A 20,796-nucleotide genomic window follows, 5' to 3' on the forward strand; every position below is an offset into this window, starting at 1 on the left:
CCAGAGATATTTGAGTACTTATTTTACTTTTTCCTCATATACTTGTTGTCAGCTTTTGTTCTTCTGCTCTCATAGCCTATTTATAGATCTTAAGGTGTAGTCTGTATTGTTTTCCACCTAAGACTGACCTATAGAGAATGAATGCTATTATAATTAGGTGCTTAGCTGCTTTTTTCAGCATCAAGATGGCCTCTTTGCTCTGATCATATGATGATGAAATGTTTGTCCATTTCAAGGGATCATGTGTTTATTTTCTCATGTCAACTCTGGCAAAAGGAAATCATGAGTCAGGCTGGCTGATCAAGTTCTCATTCTTTGCTGCTCTGTGATGAAACCCCAGGGTCATTTTGATATAGAGGGCTCTTCAGGGTCACTGATGATCTTGACCTTTGTACCATCCTGCAGGAGAAAGGAGGAGAAGAGTCCCTTGGGATGAAATCACTTTACATATATCTTATACCCTCTGCTTGGAATGTGAGAACCTTCTTGCTGTTTGTGTGAGCAAATCTGGAGCACAAATCCTCTATAGAGTATGTGTGGACAGGCACCATGGACAGGGTTTAATTACAGAATTTACTTTTCACTAGTGCCAGGGATAAATTTTCCTCAGAAATTTCCTTGTTATCAATGTTCTCTCTCTGATTTCAATTCAGCCCTTTTCCAGGGTAGATAGGCCTCTCTGCACCTGACTCTCTTGATTGAAACCTTGCTTCTGATTTCCGCTCAAAGTCTGAGTTATTGCCAGAAAGATTTCATGCAATTTCAAAGAAACAGGATCTTCTGTGTTTGGATGTTCCAGGTCGTTAGTTCACACCACTCACAGAAATCATCTACTGCTCCCCTCTATGTTAGCTATTGATAATTGCTTTATGTCTCAGATTTCCCACACCAGGTCTTTTTCTTCAAACACCCACTTCTGGTCACACTTTTTTTCTCCTTCAATAGAGCTGAACTGAGTGCTTGAATGCAGCAACTATGTCATTTTACGTGTCTTATTCATCTTCCTCCCTCCTGTCCTTTTTCAAACTTTAACAGTAAACTTTGCTATCTGTAAGCCACCTTTCATCTCTCCCTCTTTTTGGACCTAGGTAAGATCTGAATCATGGAGAAACAATGTAAATTGCCTCATCCTTGTAAATCTCTCATATCGCCTTTCCTTACTATTATTTTCTATATCTCCAAGTCATTTGCCCTTTGTATTGTATTTCTTTAATTTTATTACTCATCAGCATATTAAAAAACAGAGACATTACTTTGTCAACAAAGGTCCGTCTAGTCAAGGCTATGGTTTTTCCAGTAGTCATGTATGGATGTGAGACTTGGACTATAAAGAAAGCTGAGCACCAAAGAATTGAAGCTTTTGAACTGTGGTGTTAGAGAAGACTCTTGAGAGTCCCTTGGGCTGCAAGGAGATCCAACCGGTCCATCCTAAAGGAGATCAGTCTTGGGTGTTCATTGGAAGGACTGATGTTGAAGCTGAAACTCCAATCCTTTGGCCACCTGATGCGAAGAGCTGGCTCATTTGAAGAGACCCTGATGCTGGGAAAGATTGAAGGCAAGAGAAGAAGGGGACGACAGAGGATGAGACGGTTGGATGGCATCACCGACTCAAAGGACAGGAGTTTGGGTAATCTCCGAGAATTGGTGATGGACAGGGAGGCCTGGTGTGCTGTGGTTCATGGGGTCACAAAGAGTTGGACATGACTGAGCGACTGAACTGAACTGAACTGAACTGAATTCATCATTAATTTACTTGTACACGTCTGAATTTTCACTTGACATTCGCAAAATGGTTTCTGTCTGTAATTAATTAAGGGTAGAGAAGTTTAAGACTTAGGATGCTATTGGGAAGCACTTATTAATCATGGAGTAAATGTGGAAAGGACTAACCTGAGGCTTGGTTGGTCATTGTGCTGGCTCAGAGCTCATTTGTAAGTCCTGCTTTTCCTTTTGTGTGCTTTCTGCTTATTGTTTGATAGGAATAGGATTCTGTGTGTGTAATAAAAGAAAAGAAAGTTCATCCTCACTAAGTTTATAGTCAATCTAAGTAAGCAATGAGGTTAAAATGATTTTATAGGTAAAATTAATCTGGAAGTTTGGAAAGTGCATTGAAATTGAATTTATTTCTCAGCTGGTTGCTGATTTAAAAAGTAAAGTACAATGTCCTTTGAGAAGACTGAATCAGTGTTATATGACTATTTGAATGGCTCCTCTGTCTTTCATCTTGGTGTGTCATTGGGACATTAATAATGGATGGTTGCTGCACTCGGTGGTCAGATATGTTATTCTGATCCATTTTTATTTCCCAAAGGGCCTCTGGAAAAGGGCAATGAGGGTAGATTTAAAACCACATTATTGGAATTCAATAACTTTCGCCTTGCTTTGTATGTCTAGTGCTTGCTGAAGAGTAGTTCCAATACAGAGAGTCAGTCAAGCGGGGAGCAGGCAAAATACAAAAATGGATTTTCTTAACTAAGATATAAGCTGAATTCTATGTTTTCATAAAATGAAAACATAGGCTCTGATGCTCAGCATTAGATTTTTCAGAAAATGTGCTGGATGTTTGCATTTTTCTCTTTGTGGTTCTGTGGATGGAAGGATGAGCGTAGGGACAGAACAAACACACCAATACAAATTATTTGCATTGATGGAAGTAAACAGAAGCTTATATAAATCAATTAGCAAAAGTTTCGTATTTCAGTAATTCCTAATCAGTTGTGGAGAACTGATATTTCAGTTATGTAAATTATACCCCCAAGGGAACACTGAGTTCTCTTTAGATGTCTTCACTTCCCTGGTGATTACCTAAAGACTATAGTATCTTGAAAGTGGAAGATTCTGAATCCTAGGGTATTGAAGTCTCTCCTGGAGATGAACAGGTTTTACTTTGTTAAGTAATAGAATCTGTCCCCAGCAACATTCCTCCCTGGTGAATTTATATAAAAATATGAAAGAGGGTTGATGATTTATATAGTTGTGCTCTGGAACAACTCAATCAAATTAAAAGGGAGAGAGGATGATTAATACATAAATTCTCACTCATTTCAGGTGATTAATGTCTTTTCCTTACCTATATCTTTATATCAATTCTACTAAGCTTTAAAAAAGGTAGTGAGAACAAAAACAGAGCTGAAAGTCTTGATAATCACTGATTCAGTTCAGTTCAATCGTTCAGTTGTGTCCGACTCTTTGCGACCCCATGGACTGCAGAATGCCAGGCCTCCCTGTCCATCACCAACTCCTGGAGCTCACTCAAACTCATGTCCATCAGGTCGATGATGCCATCCAACAATCTCATCCTCTGTTGTCCCCTTCTCTTCCTGTCTTCGATCTTTCCTAGCATCAAGGTCTTTTCTAATGAGTCAATTCTTCACATCAGGTGACCAAAGTTTTGGAGCTTCAGCTTCAGCATCAGTCCTTCCAATGAATATTCAGGATATGAATATAATATGAGTATAATCACCACTGCTTAATGACATGTTATTTATCTGTTAGTACTCAACTTTTAGCACCTGGCCACCTGACATAGAGCCCTCAGAGAATGATGATAGACTATCTGTGAATGAGGGGACAGGTCTGTCCCTATACAGAAAGAATGCTGACAGTTTGGGGGTCCTGTTGCTCTGACGTGGATCTTCTTCAATCAGTGATATTGACTCTGTTTATATTGTATTCTACATATCACTTACTCTGCGTAACTGTTCATTCCTTGACTTGTGGCATAGAAACTAACTTGTTTGTTGTTGGTTAACTTTTACTTTACTTTTTCACAGAAGAACTGTTTATTTACTAGAGAAAATTTAATATATGCAGACAAAACAATATATTAAGAATCATTTATATTGTTGCCACCTAGAGAATATACTATGAACAAACAGCTTTGACATATTTTTCAGTTCTCTCCTTGAGAGTATATGTAGCTACAATTTTTAATAGAACTCATATAATTTAGTTAGTCTCACTTAACAACATTTCTTGACATCCAGAATGGATATTTTAGTATCTGTGTATTTTTTCATTGTATGGGATACCACATCACGTTAAACCAATCTCCTCTCTTTTGATTGTTAGATTTTTTCACCATTTTAAATAACTCTGTGGTAGCATTTCGGTAGGTAAATGCATTACTGCCTTAGAAGAGTTTCCTAGAAATGAAATTATTGGGTTCTTGAGAGGCAATGAGAGTTTTTCAGAAGGTTAATTGACAACATGCACTCCCATTTACATAAAAGGGTAGTATTGGCTTCATAATACGGCTTTGTAGTTATCTCTGTCACAGGGTGTGAACCATGGCCCCTAAAATTAGTTCTTCACAGGGCTCTAATACTAAAAGATTTCATTTCCTGTTCCGGATATGAGATCTAAAAACTTGTGTCTATAATGTTAGCTTCCAGCAGGCATGCTGTAGGTGTTTAAATACAAATCAACAGCCAAGCTAGTTGCTGTGGATATATTTATGTGGGGGAGGAAGACATAGAAACACATCCTGAGAAGCTGTGCCATGTTCTTAGTGATCTAAATATATAAAAAGCATCTAAGAAAGAGGTTGACCTTTCCAAGGTCACACTATGAGTCAGCAATGAAATCCCAAATAGAACTTTCTCCCAGTATAAAGAGTATTTATGAATAGATCAAGAGAAAGTATTTGTAGGTAAATTTATAAGACCATTTGTAACTTGAAATGCTCCAAAATTTCAAGAGAGTTATTAGAAAATTCCCATCTCAGATAAAGAAATGTAAATTGCTAAAAAGTTTTGATCAGTTTTTAGAAAATAAAATCTTAAGTGGCTGGAATGAAGAGATAGTAGTTAGTGGTGTAGGCAGATGGGAATGAGCCTCAAGGGAATATGCATATGTGCGCAGATGCCTGTGTGTGTGTGTGTGTGTGCAGGAGTTTGGGGGAATAGGAAGGTAGAAGAATAATGGCCTGAGTCTATCATGATGGATAAATAAGGTTGTGGGAAATTGTGTTCTGGAACACAAAGAATGGAAGTACTCCAGTAGAGACATCTGTGTAGTGTGCGTAGCAGGCTACCCTTCAAGTTGCTGGAGGTTTTGTTTTTATGGTTGTGTAGCAGCCGGCTTGCATGTAGCTCCCATTTCTAGATTGATGATCCATCTATGGCTCAGTGTTTATCGATGTGTGGTGCTTAGAACACAGTCATAATAGCCACCGCATGCTTCATAAAATGCAGATTCCTTGGTCCCATTTTTCTTCAAAAGGAACAGCTTTGAAATCTGTGTGATTAACAAGTGCACTACAGTATAAAAGCTCTGGGAGTTGGTGATGGACAGGGAAGCCTGGCATGCTGCAGTCTATGGGGTTGCAAAGAGTTGGACATGACTGAATGACTGAACTGAACTGACTTCTCTGTCCATTTCTACCTTAAGTCAGTTCTGTAAAGATGTCCTGGGGAAAGTACAGACCTTCTGATCCATTTCCACATGAGCTGTTGAGTGTTGAGGCCACAGCTATGATTTTCATTAGTGAATGAACTTCGATTTGGAGCTATCACCTAAAACACCAAATGTGAAAGTGACTAAGCAATAGCTCAATTAGAGAAAACAGGTTTTCCAGTGTGCAGTAGCAATTGTCAGTTTTCCTCTTGTCTTTTTGCTCAGGATTTTTCTCATCTCAAATAAATCAGAGCCTGGGATTAAGAATTTAAAGCAGCATCTTCATCAGTGAACCCTCTGACGTCAGTGAACCCTGTGATTTTAAAATCACAATTTTTAACCCAAATGCTTTTTTTTGCCACCTGTTCTAATCAAAGCAAGAGACAATTCAGTATCAGTTACATTTGCAGAGAGTACTAATTAATGTGGATACACTTAGGAGAAGAAGCTAAACCAGTGCTTGCTTTTTAAGGATTTTACATTGATTTGTGAAATAGAAATATTTTATCCAATTGAATCCAATTCTGCAAACATCCTTTGAACAGTGCTCACTTCTATGGCAGTGTCCTAGCAGTGCAAAGATAAGTAGGACACATTTCCTGCTTCCAGAAAAGTACAATACAGTGAGGGAGATGGACGAGTACCAGCTAATCATAACAGAAAAATCATTTCTACATTAATAATCTCATTTCAGTCCTCACACTTGCAGAATTTTAGTAATTAAAAGGGTAAACACTGATAACAACCATAGAGATCTTCAAACTTTGGAGAGAAGTATTATGGTGATTAGAGTCTCAGCATCCCTCCCACCAGTCTTCATCACTCACAGTCAATCTCAATGTGACAAAGAAACTAGAACCATTAGAAAAGTAGGGAGGAAGGAGAAAAGAGGAGGTAGTCTACTTTGGGAGAAATAAAAATACTTTGTCACAGGAACAGCTATTAATCTGTCTTTTGGAGAAAGTACTGTTTTGAAAGTCAGCTGAAGATAACATTAATACTCTGTGATATTTTTTGCATAAACTTGCAAGTTCTAGTTCACATGGTTCACTTATAAGGTTTTTTAAACAAGTAACTGCTATTCCCTTGATCTACATTTTAAAATACAAAGTACATGTATTAGGTAAAAATCTCTTCTCAGCTTTTTCTAATGAGCATGCATACATATGGTGAGCATACGGGAAAAGTCACTGTACTTTTAATCATTCGTTTCTACAATTGCTAATAAAGAAAATGAGCAGTCATGATGACATGGCATTTTGCAGTAATACTAAAATAGGTACACACAATACATCTTATATTTGTTTATCTCTTGCTTACTGCTTTTAGAAAATAAAAACTATTTTAAATGTAATGGTATGCTCTGAATAAGATGAAGGTTCAAGGTTTTTAAAATTCTGATAGGAAAAAAGATGGAAGAGGGAGTGGGGAGACATGTTCTTTAAAAGTAGGCTATAATTCATGTTTGTTTTAGAAAAGCCATCTGAATGTGTCCTGCAGTTATACAAATGTACCTCAGGAGTGTTTTGGGAGAAACGGTGAAATTATTTGAGGGGAAGAGAAAGAAACATTATTTGGATAGTAGAAGAGGCAGAAATGTTTGCTGATTACTCTTTGTCCCTATGGAGAGGCAGGCTGTAGTTACTGGGGGGCGGGGGGGGGGGCGGTTTCTCTGTTCTCATTTAAGGAGTGCGTGGGGGAGAGTGTGAAACAAAGAGGAGTGGGAGTGGCTGCATCAGTGGGACTTAGTGAAATGGGGGTGCCAAGTTTTGCATTAGGACCTGGGCAGGGAAGTCACTGGAAGGACAGGTTTCCCTTCTCATACTCATGAAATCCTTGAAGATGGGCAGTTTGGGACACATTGGCAGAATGCTGATGTACAGATACTTTTAATTTCACAAGGAAACCATCACGATGTCTTGAGAATGGTTGGGAGTGAGCATGGTAGCCTCATGATGAAGCAGCAAATAGATCCCCCCCCCCCCCCCCCCGCCCCAGGGAGAGTTAGCCAGAGTCTTGGCAGTTAAGCTTAGAGTTAGGAGAGTAGGCAGTCAGAGCACTTGCAGAAAAGGCACCCTCACTGCTATCTCATACTGGTGGAAACTGGCCATACTGGTTAGATACATAGCAGTTGTCTTAAAAGCCCTGTATCTGTCCAGAAGAAATAAGATACAACTGGAAAATACATATACAACAGTCTTACCCAAAAAAGGCACCTCTGTCACATAAACATAAAATTAAAACACTGAGCCCACCAGGCGGAGTTTATTTGTAAACAGTCTCAGGTCATCAGTGTTTGTATCAGCTACTAGGTAACCAGAGGAGAGTCCTGTTTTAGTGACAGGCGGCAGCAGCTGTTGAGTGAAGTGGGCAGTTGATAAATATAATGCAGTCAATGCATTTTGTGCTGTGATTCTGAATGCTGTAGGAGCTACTGTGCTGTATGTGAATTGAGTCAGAAAATATTTAACCTGATGTGTGGGAACAGGGCCAGTTCACCTTTCACAGTTAACCTAAGTTAACTGGCAGCACTGATGCTTTAGTGCCTTCTATGTGCAGTCTCCCCTGGATACTTGCCTGACATCCTGACCCATGACCTGGCTCTGACTACATTCCTGCATCCATTATGAAGGAGCCATGTGTGTGTAAAGAGAGTAGATGGCATGTGCTCTGGCATGTAGGTTTCATGGTACCAAGGTTATATATATATAATTTTTGTATAGGGGGATGGGTGTGGGAGGGTGTAGAAATGCCTGTTTAGCTGTTCTGAGCAGGTGGCAGAAGGGTTACCCCAACCTTTTTCTCTCCGAGGTATGTCATGTATTTTGCATCTGTAGTATCATAATGGGGCCTCAGGGACCGACACTCACAAATTCTGAGTCATGGAGTCAAAGATTGTGAGGAAGTTGAGAACACTGTCAGCAGAGTGGTTGAAGTGATCACTGTAGAGGCTGTGCTAGGAGGCAGGAGGTGTATGAGGAAAGGGGGTGGAGGGAATGGTGGCCTGGATAGGGTGACGAGCACCTGTAGTGGGAGAGCGGGAGTGAAGGAGTCGGGCAAAGAGGTCGGTGGCACGGGGACTTCCTGACGTTGTTCCCAGGTGGAGTGGCAGCAAGGCCCAGAGCAGAGCTGTGGTGGAGAGCTGTCCCAGTGCAGCGGGCGCCGAGGTCTTAGGAGCTGTGGAGTGAAGGGAATTCAAGCCTAGAGTGCTGGTTGGTTCCTCCATGTGAACGTTGACATTACCTAAGATAACAGTTATGCTCAGTATGGAAAAGAAAGAAAACTGTGAACCAGATGCATTCTTTAGTGCAGAGGAAGGAAAGAGAAGGATGCAGATAACAGCAGTAAAAGAGGATGACAGGAAGGTTAGCAGATGCTAGGCACCTATGAAAAAAGAAGGGTGTTAATATGAGGGCAGAAGAGTGATGAGCAGGAAGTGGCAAAGCAGCACTGAGGTCTGCTCTTGCCCCATCAGGTCCCCCTCCCTCTCCTGTCCTAACCCCCTCAGTCCAGGCCTGGGAGAGTGAGCAGCTCCCCTGGGAGAGTGATGGAGGAAGCAGGAGGCTTGGGCAAAGTCAAGTTTGGGAAAGACCAGGAGGCAGAGGTAGCATGCGTGAAGAAGTTAAGGCATGTTTTTACAGTGGATTGTGGGGTATTACCCAGGAGAGTATGAGAATTTGGGAAAGGTCAGCAGTGGGAGGAAGGGCGTTTCCCAAGGCAACAGTGCTGCACAGAAACGAGCATCTTGACAAGGCAAAGGATGCAGGGCATTTGCTTTGGGGGAGGTGTTTAAGGATCAGGAATAAGAGCTGGGGGGTGAATGGAGTGGATGCCCAGACAAACATCAGCTAAGACCCCAAGCTACATGGAAGATCTGATGATAGTTACAGGCCTGCTGTTTTCTGCTGAAGGCCAGCAAAGGCTAGCTAATCTGGCTATGATTGCTTCTCATGTACATGTAATATGGTAGTATAATTTTTGCTTCAAGTCTCTACTGGACTGCATAAGCCCATGGGCCCATATTCTTTTCTAAGAAGTTTGCCTAATTAGAACTCCAATGCCTATTTAAACTTTTTAATCTGTTTCAAGTTATTATCACCAGTTTATATCACTATTACCAATTAGGTCTTAGATTTCAAGGCCTAATATTGAAGCATTTATTGAAATTATACAATAATTATTGTTCAAAATTCAGCACAACTTTCCATCATTATTCAATAGTGGGTTTTTTTTTTTTTTTTGCTTATTAGCACACATTGTTAAATACAGGCTACATTTTAGTTTTTCTTTGAAAAGTAACTGAATTATATGAAATTGAAAGGTTATATTTCCAGCACAGAATGACTGTTTTGATTCTCATGATAGGGCTTAGAACTCAAATGCTATTTAAAAATTTTAGCTTTAACAAAAATCATAAAAGCTTCATTTAAAAGAAATCACTGATACATAACTAAAAATTAATTGAGCACTTTTCACTGACATTTGCATCATTTTGATGCTTAATGGAGTCCAATTGTTCAAGTAAATATTACAGGGTTGCTACCCATTTCATGCTGCAGGCCTCTAACAGCACAATGAAAATGTGGAAACTTGTAAGGACAAGTGACACATCAGATAAAATATGCCTACCTAATAGTATGTAAGGAGGACATTGAAACTTTAATATAGTAGTGTTTTTATTTTCGATATCTGAGTCTTAAAAACAAAACCAAATTCTATCTGTTTTTACTGTTGGGATTTCTCTGGTATTTCTTCTTAAGAGTGATTTTGTTTGCCAAGTGTGGATATCCACTACAAATTTAACTGTAAGTTGTGTTCCTGTGGAAATGTGACAGTCATCCCTTACAGTGAAGATCCCATGGCTCTGAGTGAGAATGGCTGGGAGTTCTTTGAAGCCCACATTCTAGGCCATTTTTCTTCATGCTAGGTGTCAGGAGAGTGAGTGAAAGTTGCTCAGTCGTGTCTGACTCTTTGCGACCCCATGGACTATGCAATCCATAGAATTCTCCAGGCCAGAATACTGGAGTGGATAACCTTTCCCTTCTCCAGGGGATCTTCCCAACCCAGGGATTGAACCCAGGTTTCCCATATTGCAGGTGGATTCTTAACCAGCTGAAGCCCAAAGGAAGCCCAAGAATACTGGGGTGGATAGCCTATCCCTTCTCCAGAGGATCTTCCTGACCCGGGAATCAAACCAGGGTCTCCTGCATTGTAGGTGGATTCTTTACCAACTGAGCTATCAGGGAAGCCCTCGGTGTCAGGAGGATGCTTCCATTCTGAGATGTTTTGTGTTTGGTGGAGTCTGCCAGTAGCAAAGAGAAACCCTGTTGGATCCCTTACCTGAATCCCAAACTAACAGTAAATACAGAGAACAGAGGTTGGATTTGTGAGATAACCTCTTACCTTGGCTAAACTTTCAGTGTGGGTATCTGAAAAAATAGTAGCTTATTTGTGTCTTGGAAATGATCAACTTATGTGCTTGCATTGAAGCCCCAGGGCCCGGGAAAAAGGCCTGTGACTCTGTGCTAAGTCACTTCAGTTGTGTCCCAACTCTGTGCAACCCTATGGACTATAGACCACCAGGCTTTTCTGTCCATGGGGATTCTCCAGGCCAAGAATACTGGAGTGGGTTGCCATGCCCTCCTCCAGAGGCTCTTCCCAGCAGGGAAGGGATCGAACCTGCGTCTCCTGCATTGGCGGGTGGGTTCTTTACCACTAGCGCCCCCTGGGAAGCCCCTGTGACTCTGTATCTGAATTGAAACAAAGGCTGCTATTCAGCATGTATTCCCTTAACCTGTTGGCCCTGATCCTTGGTGTCAAGTGACGGAGTGACCTTTTTACTGTTCCCCTCCCCAGGGAAGATTCTCTGGAGGAGGGCATGGCAACCCACTCCAGTATTCTTGCCTGGAGAATCCCATGGACAGAGGAACCTGATGGGTCCATAAGGTCACAAAGAGCCAGACATGACTAAGCGACTAAGCACAGCACAGCACCCCAGGTTAAGGCAAAAGAGTCATCATATATTCGCTTTCCTTTATTGCAGGACATTTGTGAAGATATTTCTGATCATGTCGAGCAAATCCATGCCCTCCTTGAAACAGAGTTCTCCCTGAAGCTGCTGTCCTACTCCGTCAATGTGATCGTGGACATCCACGCCGTGCAGCTGCTCTGGCACCAACTCCGCGTCTCAGTGCTTGTTCTGCGGGAGCGCATTCTGCAGGGTCTGCAGGACGCCAATGGCAACTACACCAGACAGACGGACATTCTGCAGGCTTTCTCCGAAGAGACAAAGGAGGTGGGTGTTCTCTTGGAAGCCACATAATGCATCATCAAGTGTGACTATTTGAGAATGTTTTCAGTTCAGAGGTGCGGGATATGAATTCTCTATAAGTAAATAAGCAGGTCCTAAGCTGGGCTTTGAAACTAGGTTTAGTGATGGGAGGCAATGATGAATGAATCTATCAACCGGAGGCTATGATGAATGAATGAAGCTATGATCCAGAGTTAAGTCACACCCGGTAGTTTGCATAGATATTACCTGTAGCTTTTGGTGCTCGCCTGAAATCCTGTTCCTTGTTCAACTATTTTATAAATATTTATTGAGTGCTTACTGTGGGCCAGGCATTAGTGCTAAGAATATAATCATGATCAAAGCATGATCTTTGTCTTTAAAGAGCTGAGATTAGTGGGGGATAGAGACAAGTGGACAGACATGAAGACCAGACTCTGATCTGCATGATTTGCATGCAGATACAATGGTCTACGTGAAGCCACTGGAGATCAGAGAAGGGGCACCTAATTCAGGCAGGGAGGCGTCTCCTGAAAAAGGAGACGCAAGTCTAACCTGAGACCTGAAGAAGAAGCAGGGTTAGACTGATGAATGGAGGTAGAAACAGTTGTAGACAGAAGGAATGACATAAAGTTTCAGAGGTAAGAGAGAGAAGGATAATATCAGAGAGCAAAAAGTTCAAAGGACCAGGACGCTGCATTTGAACTAATATGTGAGCGAGGTCATATCATGAAGATGAAAAGCTATATTAAAAAATCATATTAAGAGAAATGGACTTTATTTTGAGGATAACAGAGAGTTTGTTCAGGGATTTGATATGATTCAGTTCATGCTTTAGAAAGATCATTCTGGTTGCAGTGAATCATATGGGCTTTAGAATTTTGCACAACCAGTATACTTAGATTTTTTGTACTCATAGTAAGCACACTTTGGAGAGTTTATTGTTATTAATCTTGATGCATAGTTTAAAAACGAACACTGTAAAGTTAAATCCAAGTAAACTCTCCTATTCCCAAATAAAAACAACACACATACACACACACAGGGGTATTGTGCTAGCTAAGTAGGGTCTATATATATATGTGTGTGTATGTATAGGTAGATACCATGTATGGATATATATATATAGTGTGTGTGTGTGTTTGTGTGTGTAGTCCCTTGGCTCTTGACACCCAGTTTAGTGCTCTGCTGTTGATTTTGTGGAAAATATGTATTATACAAGTATAAAAGGCATTTGTATAAATATATGAGACTAAAAGGGCTTGTAAAGAGTGCTCCATAGCTCATTAATTTATTAATGTGTTAGTGGCTCCAACATTATCAACAGCACAAAACAAATCTGAGCTTCTCATAAATGATTTATACTTGTTGATTATTGTTTTCTTAATAATGTTCTTGCTGTGGAAAATTCCCTGCAGGCCCTAGAAGTTTATGGGAATGAAAATCTACTGGGCTCACTTCTAACTTTAAGGCACAATTCGTTTTCATTTAGCTTTCCTGGATAGTGTGGCAATGAAGGACGTAATACAGTCTTTGGTAGGGTTCCTCTTAAAATTGTAGGATGAATATATAGGTGTGTGTTAGTTCCCAGATGCCATCCCTCCCAAGTGGGATCCCTAGAGGGTCCTTGATTGGAATTTTTGTGGTTATGGGAAACTGCAAAGAACTATGCAACTATGCATGCATGTGTGCTAAGTCACTTTAGTCGTGTCTGACTCTTTGTGACCCTATGGACTGTAGCCTTCCAGGTTCCTCTACCCATAGGTTTCTTCAGGCAGGAATATGGGAGTGTGTTGTCAAGCTCTTCTCCAGGGGATCTTTCCCACCCAGGGATCGAATCTGCATCTATTACATCTCCTGCACTGGCAGGCCAGTTCTTTACCACTAGCACCATCTGGGAAGCCCAAGAAATTATAATCCAGTTAACAAAAAAAGAATCCAAAACTAGTCAACTCTGCCCTAAATCTGTTGTTACGAGGAGTTGTATGCTAATGAGGTGGAGATCAGAAATGGGAAGGTTTTGTCTAAACTCTGAAGAGATCTTACTTTAGATATCTCTTGGTATCTCCAATCTATACATTCTTTTTTGCTTGTTTGTTCTTACCCATATATTTGCCTCATTCTGTCCAACATCCCATATTGATTAGTCATTAGATCTGCCCACTTTCTACCACTAGAGGGGACACTGGAAATAATTGAGTCAAACCAATTCATTTTACATATTTATTCAAATTATTAAAGAAGTGCTATGACACAGAAAGTTCAAACTACTACACATTTGCGTTCATTTCACATGCTAGCAAAGTAGTGCTCAAAATTTTCCAAGCTAGGCTTCAATAGCACATGAACCAAGAACTTCCAGATGTACAAGCTGGATTTAGAAAAGGCAGAGGATCCAGAGATCAAATTGCCAATGTCCGTTGGATCATAGAAAAATCAAGAGAATTCCAGGAAAATGTCTACTTCTGTTTCATTGACTATACTAAAGCCTTTGACTGTGTGGATCACAACAAACTGTGGAAAATTCTTCAAGAGATGGGAGAACCAGACCATCTTACCTGCCTCCTGCGAAACCTATAGGTAGGTCCAGAAGCAGCAATTAAACCAGACATGGAACAACAGACTGGTTCCAAATTGGGAAAGAAATATGTCAAGGCAGTATATTGTCACCCTGCTTATTCTTATTTAACTTATATGCAGAGAACATCATGTAAAATGCCAGGCTGGATGAAGCACAAGCTGGAATCAAGATTACCAGGAGAAATATCAATCAACCTCAGATACACAGATGACACCACCCTTATGGCAGAAAGCAAAGAGGAGCTAAAGAACCTCTTGATGAAGGTGAAAGAAGAGAGTGAAAAAGCTGGCTTAAAACTCAACATTCAAAAACTTAAGATCATGGTGTCCAGTCCCATCGCTTCATGGCAAATAGATGGGGAAACAGTGGAAACAGTGACAGACTTTATTTTGGGGACATCCAAAATCACTGCAGATGGTGACTGCAGTCATGAAATTAAAAGATGCTTGCTCCTTGGAAGAAAAGCTATGACCAACCTAGACAGCATATTAAAAAGCAGAGACATTACTTTGCCGACAAAGGTCCGTCTAGTCAAAGCTTTGGTTTTTTCCAGTAGTCATGTATGGATGTGAGAGTTGGACCATAAAGAAGGCTGAGCACTGAAGAATTGATGCTTTTGAACTGTGTTGTTGGAGAAGACTCTTGAGAGTCCCTTGGACTGCAAGGAAATCAAACCAGTCCATCCTAAAATAAATCAATCCTGAATATTCATTGGAAGGACTGATATTGAAACTGAAGCTCCAATACTTTGGCCACCTAATGCGAAAAGCTGACTCATTGGAAAAGATCCTGATGCTGAAAAGATTGAAGGTGGGAGGAGAAGGGGATGACAGAGGAAGAGATGGTTGGATGGCATCACTGACTCAATGGACATGAGTTTGAGGAAACTCCTAGAGATAGTGAAGGACAGGGAAGCCTGGCATGCTGCAGCCCATGGGTTCACAAAGAGTCATAACTGAGTGACTGAACAACAACAACAGTTTACTCATTCAATAAACATTCAATAAACAGTTTACTCCAGAAACTCCTGGAGATAGTGAAGGACAGGGAAGCCTGGCATGCTGCAGCCCATGGGTTCACAAAGAGTCATAACTGAGTGACTGAAGAACAACAACAACAGTTTACTCATTCAATAAACTTATCAACTCTGTTTATAGCTGGGGATGTGAAAGTGCTCTAGAGTTTATGGTTATTGTTGTTTTGTGGAATATGTTCATCATGCTTTTATTTGAACTTATATTGTTCACCAAGTGTTAGCCCATGAAAGATGAAAAACCATTGAGACTCTAACTGGCCACTATTTTCACACTGCGTTGTGACTTTATATTAAGTAGTACCCATGGTCCCTACATTGTGAGCTCAACAATTATTTACAGATTCAGCTGAAAGCAATTTAGTGCATTTTCATGTCTGGAGTTAGTTTTTAGCTCTGGTGTAGACATGCAAGAATATGTTGTGTGAAAGGGTAAAGGAACAGTGGATTCAAAGCCATCTGCTTTGTGAACATTTCTCTATGAACTGAAGCACTGTCTCCATTATCATCTTTTCTGATGCTATGGACTTTTGATCCTATTTTTTTGTCAGTTTTGTTTTTGCCAACACACTGAAACTGTGAAAAATAGGAAGAGAATTAGGATAAAATTCTCAGCTTTATCAGAATAAATTCAGCTGTGAAAGATTTGTAGAATGAAGAGGAAAATGGCATAAAAACATGCTGATAAACTAAAATAGTAGATGTATTCCAGTGAAGTGAATTCATTTTTCTTTTCTAGAAGTCAGTTGAGTTTCATAGCCCATTAAAGAATAGGTTTGAAAATTGAGAAAGTGGCAAGTTCTCTTTCTTTCTGTCCTTACAAAAACAAAATAAGTTTTATTCCTTTATTTAAATATGGAGTAGATCATATCTTGTAAACAAATTGGCAAATGCATTACTGAAACAAAGCCAGCTGAACAAACAAATGAAAAATACTTTACGGCAAAGCTCAAAATTGTATAAAAATGTGTTATCCTGAAATTTTCTATATTTCAGAAATTGTGATAAGCAGTTTATGTTTATTGTTTCATTTAGTAAGAAAGATAATTGATATTAAAAGTAGTTCCATTTTAATATTACTCATCCATAGAAAAGAATGAAAGATTTCCATTTGCAGCAACATGGATGGACTTATAGAGTATAATACTAAGTGAATAAGTCAGAAAGAGAAAGACAAATACTAAAGTATATCACTTTTAAGTGGAATATAAAAAGTAACATAAATGAATTTATTTATTAAACAGAAACAGACTCACAGATATAGAAAACAAGTTTATGTTTACCAAAGGGAAAAGGAAGGGAAAAGGGATCAATGAAAAGTATGGGATTAATAGGTATACACAACTATAGATATAGAATAATAAACAACAGGGATTTACTATATAACACAGGGAACAATATTCAGTATCAGAATAACCTATAATGGAAAAGAACCTGAAAAAACATATGTAACTGAATCACTTTGCTGTATACCTGAAAATAATGCAATATTGTAAATCAGTTGCTTCAGTTAAAAAGTATACTTCAGTTATACTTCAGTTAAAAAATAGCTTCATTTTTCCATTCAGTTCTCAAAACTGAATTTAAGAGAGGTTAAGTGATTGTTTAAGGATATAAACTTAGGAATAATTAAATAAAACAAGCAAAACCAGCTCTTAACTGATCTCTTCTGTAATAATAATAATTTCTTTCCTCCCTTCCTTTCTTTCTACCTCCCCTAAATATTGAATTCCCTGGTGGCTTAGATGGTAAAGAATCTGCCTGCAATGCAGGAGGCCTGGGTTCGATTCCTGGGTTGGGAAGATTCCCCCAGAGAAAGGAATGGTAACCCACTCCAGTATTCTTGCCTGCAGAATTCCATGGATAGAGGAACCTGATTTGTTACTCTTTATAAGGCACTAGGTAGTCAAAGATGAGTAGTGTATGTTATTAAATGTTAGGAATCACTGTCACAATTTTGTTAGATCCTCAAACAGTTCTGGAAAGTAGGGAGAGTGAGTGCTGTTATCCTTATTTTACAGATGATATTGTAAGCCATCTTACAGATAAGAAGACTGAGGTTAAGAGAGGTAGTTGCACAGGTAGTGATAACTGTTAATAGTATTAACACAATAGCAAACATTGATTAAGAACTTACCATATGCCAGATGGTGTGGGAAGCACTTTACCTAAATGATGTTCACTCTCACAGTGGGAACACATTGGCCCTTGCAAGCACTCACACCATTGCACTTTGTGTGTTCTTCCACTAGCACTTAACTACAGGACAATTTATATCACAACCAAGTGTGATCTGTATAAAATAAGTAATGAGGGTAAGGCTTCACTGAGTACCTATCCTTGTGCCAGACTTGTGTCTTATGTAGCCTTTAAGGCTTGAAGCAGCCCTATGACATGGTTTATTGTTTCATTTTTACAGATGAGGGAAATGAAGCTTAGTGACATCAAGCTACTGGTTCATGGTCATATGAATAATTAATGCATAAGCTAGAATTTAACTCTGCTGCTGCTGCTGCTAAGTCACTTTAGTCATGTCCGACTCTGTGTGACCCCATAGACGGCAGCCCACCAGGCTCCTCTGTCCCTGGGATTCTCCAGGCAAGAACACTGGAGTGGGTTGCCATTTCCTTCTCCAATGCATGCATGCATGCTAAGTCGCTTCAGTCGTGTCCATTTAACTCCGAGGTTTGGGCGTTTAATCACTGGAGTCAACTAAAACTACACAGGCAGAGGAATAAACTTCATGAAGGCAAAGATATACATTCCCAAATGTCTTCATTCATTCAACAGATGTATCTTTGAATGCTTACTCTCTGCAGCTCACTATGCTAAGTGTTGTGGTTATCCTGGCGAGCAAGCCATTTTCTATGTGATTTATACCCTTGAGGTGCTTACAAACCAATGGGATAAACAGATTAATCAAAGAATCACAATAGTATGTATTTAAAGCTTGAGATAAATGTTTAAGGAAAAACAACATAGTTTTATGAGAGATTATAAAAGATTCTGATTTATGTGGGACTTTAGAATCTTGAAGAAATAAAGCTGGATCTGAGGTCTGAGGGGTGAGTAAGAGTTAACTAGTTAGGAGTGTTACAGGTGGGAAGCTTTATTGGCAGAGGAAATAGCAAGTGCAGAGGTTCTGAGGCAGAAGGAACACAATATATTCAAAAAATGAAAGGATGATGCTGTGGCTGAGTACAGTTGGGAGGGGCAGGTGGCTTGAGAGAGGCTTCTTCATATCTGTCTTTGAAGAGATTGAGTTTTAATCTAGCAGCAGGAAGCTAACAAAGGACATTAAGCAGAGAAGTAATAGCATCAGACTTGCAATTTATAAAGATTACTCTGGTGGCAATGTGGAAGGCAAACTGGAGGAGGGGATATATCCATTTAAAATAGCATCCAGTGAATCAGAGAAAATTTTGGCACAAAGGTCAGAGTGTGTGGACTCTGGGTCAGACAGCCTTCATTTAAGGCTTATCTCAGCTTTAGTCACCAGGCCCTGTGCTAGTTATGCACCTTCTTTTGGCTCAGGCTCCACTTATATAAAACAGGGACAATAGTACAGATCCCAGGAGAAAATCATTTTGAGGATTAAGTGAAAAAGTAATAGTAATAATGAACCATCCCCATTTATAAGATGAGGAGATTTAGGCTTAAAAATAAAATGAGGCTTTTCATTATTATTATTTAACTGGATGTTATGGAATAAGACTGAAGGGAATAGGAGATAAAGGCAAGGTCTGAAGAGAGAGAACCTCCCCAATCCAAACAAGCAAATGAGCCAAAAAAACCTGATATAAGGGCCTGGAGAGGTCAGATCTTGGGATAACCTGATTGAAATGACAGAGTCATGCTCACCCTATTCCTCCCTCAGGAGCACAGAAATCTGGGGTATTGCCACCCTCCACTCCACAGTTTTCCTTTTTCGTCTCCTAAAGTGCTGCACTCAATATTTGCAAATTTGGAAAATTCAGCAGTGGCCACAGGACTGGAAAATGTCAGTTTTCATTCCAATCCCAAAGAAAGGCAATGCCAAAGAATGCTCAAACTACCACACAGTTGCACTCATCTCACATGCTAGTAAAGTAATGCTCAAAATTCTCCAAGTCAGGCTTCAGCAATATGTGAACCATGAACTTCCAGATGTTCAAGCTAGTTTTAGAAAAGGCAGAGGAACCAGAGATCAAATTGCCAACATCCGCTGCATCATCAAAAAAGCAAGAGAGTTCCAGAAAAACATCTATTTCTGCTTTATTGACCATGCCAAAGCCTTTGACTGTATGGATCACAATAAACTGTGGAAAATTCTGAAAGAGATGGGAATACCAGACCAGCTGACCTGCCTCTTGAGAAACTTTTATACAGGTCAGGAAGCAACAGTTAGAACTGGACATGGAGCAACAGACTGGTTCCAAATAGGAAAAGGAGTACGTCAAGGCTGTATATTGTCACCCTGCTTATTTAACTTATATGCAGAGTACATCATGAGAAACGCTGGGCTGGATGAAGCACAAACTGGAATCAGGATTGCTGGGAGAAATATCAATAACCTCAGCTATGCAGATGACACCACCCTTATGGCAGAAAGTGAAGAAGAACTAAAGAGCCTCTTGATGGAAGTGAAAGAGGAGAGTGAAAAAGTTGGCCTAAAGCTCAACATTCAGAAAACTGAGATCATGGCATCCGGTCCCATCTCTTCATGGCAAATAGATGGGGAAACAGTGGAAACAGTGGCTGACTTTATTTTTCTGGGATCCAAAATCACTGCAGATGGTGATTGCAGCCATGAAATTAAAAGACGCTTGCTCCTTGAAAGGAAAGTTATGACCAACCTAGATAGCATATTAAAAAGCAGAGACATTACTTTGCCACCAAAGGTCCATCTTGTCAAGGTTACGGTTTTTCCAGTAGTCATGTATGGATGTGAGAGTTGGATTATAAAGAAAGCTGAGCACAGAAGAATTGATGCTTTTGAACTGTGGTGTTGGAGAAGACTCTTGAGAGTCCCTTGGACTGCAAGGAGATCCAACTAGACCATCCTAAAGGAAATCAGTCCTGGGTGTTCATTGGAGGGCTTGATGTTGAAGCTGAAACTCCAATACTTTGGCCACCTGATGCCGAGAGCTGGCTCATTTAAAAAGACCCTGATGCTGGGAAAGATTGAGGGCAGGAGGATGGGATGACAGAGGATGAGATGGTTGGATGGTATCACCGACACAATGGACATGGGTTTGGGTGGACTCTGGGAGTTGGTGATGGACAAGGAGGCCTGGCGTGCTGTGGTTCATGGGGTCGCAAAAAGTCAGACACTACTGAGCGATTGAACTGAACTGAAAGGGCTAGATGAGACCAGCTATTCCTTCAGCCTTGTAGGCATGTCGGATACCAGGGGCCCTTCTGCCCCAAACAAATCATGAATTAAAACTCTCCCCATTTGTTGTGTGATGTTGGAAACTACATTAGTAATGAGATAAGAGCCTTAGTCACACAACC

At 40.1% G+C, this 20,796-nt stretch overlaps 1 protein-coding gene across 2 annotated transcripts in view; it reads left to right on the forward strand.

The window, feature by feature from the left end:
* Positions 1 to 20,796, forward strand: part of AKAP6 (A-kinase anchoring protein 6) — a 588,857-nt gene that overhangs the window by 287,433 nt on the left and 280,628 nt on the right. For both annotated transcript variants that reach the window (XM_061159147.1, XM_061159148.1), the window contains one exon: positions 11,441 to 11,692. In XM_061159147.1, coding sequence (XP_061015130.1) covers positions 11,441 to 11,692 — 252 coding nt within the window. The remainder of the gene's footprint in view (positions 1 to 11,440; positions 11,693 to 20,796) is intronic.

Source organism: Dama dama, chromosome 13 (genome assembly GCF_033118175.1).
Source record: "Dama dama isolate Ldn47 chromosome 13, ASM3311817v1, whole genome shotgun sequence".
Taxonomy (NCBI): domain Eukaryota; kingdom Metazoa; phylum Chordata; class Mammalia; order Artiodactyla; family Cervidae; genus Dama; species Dama dama.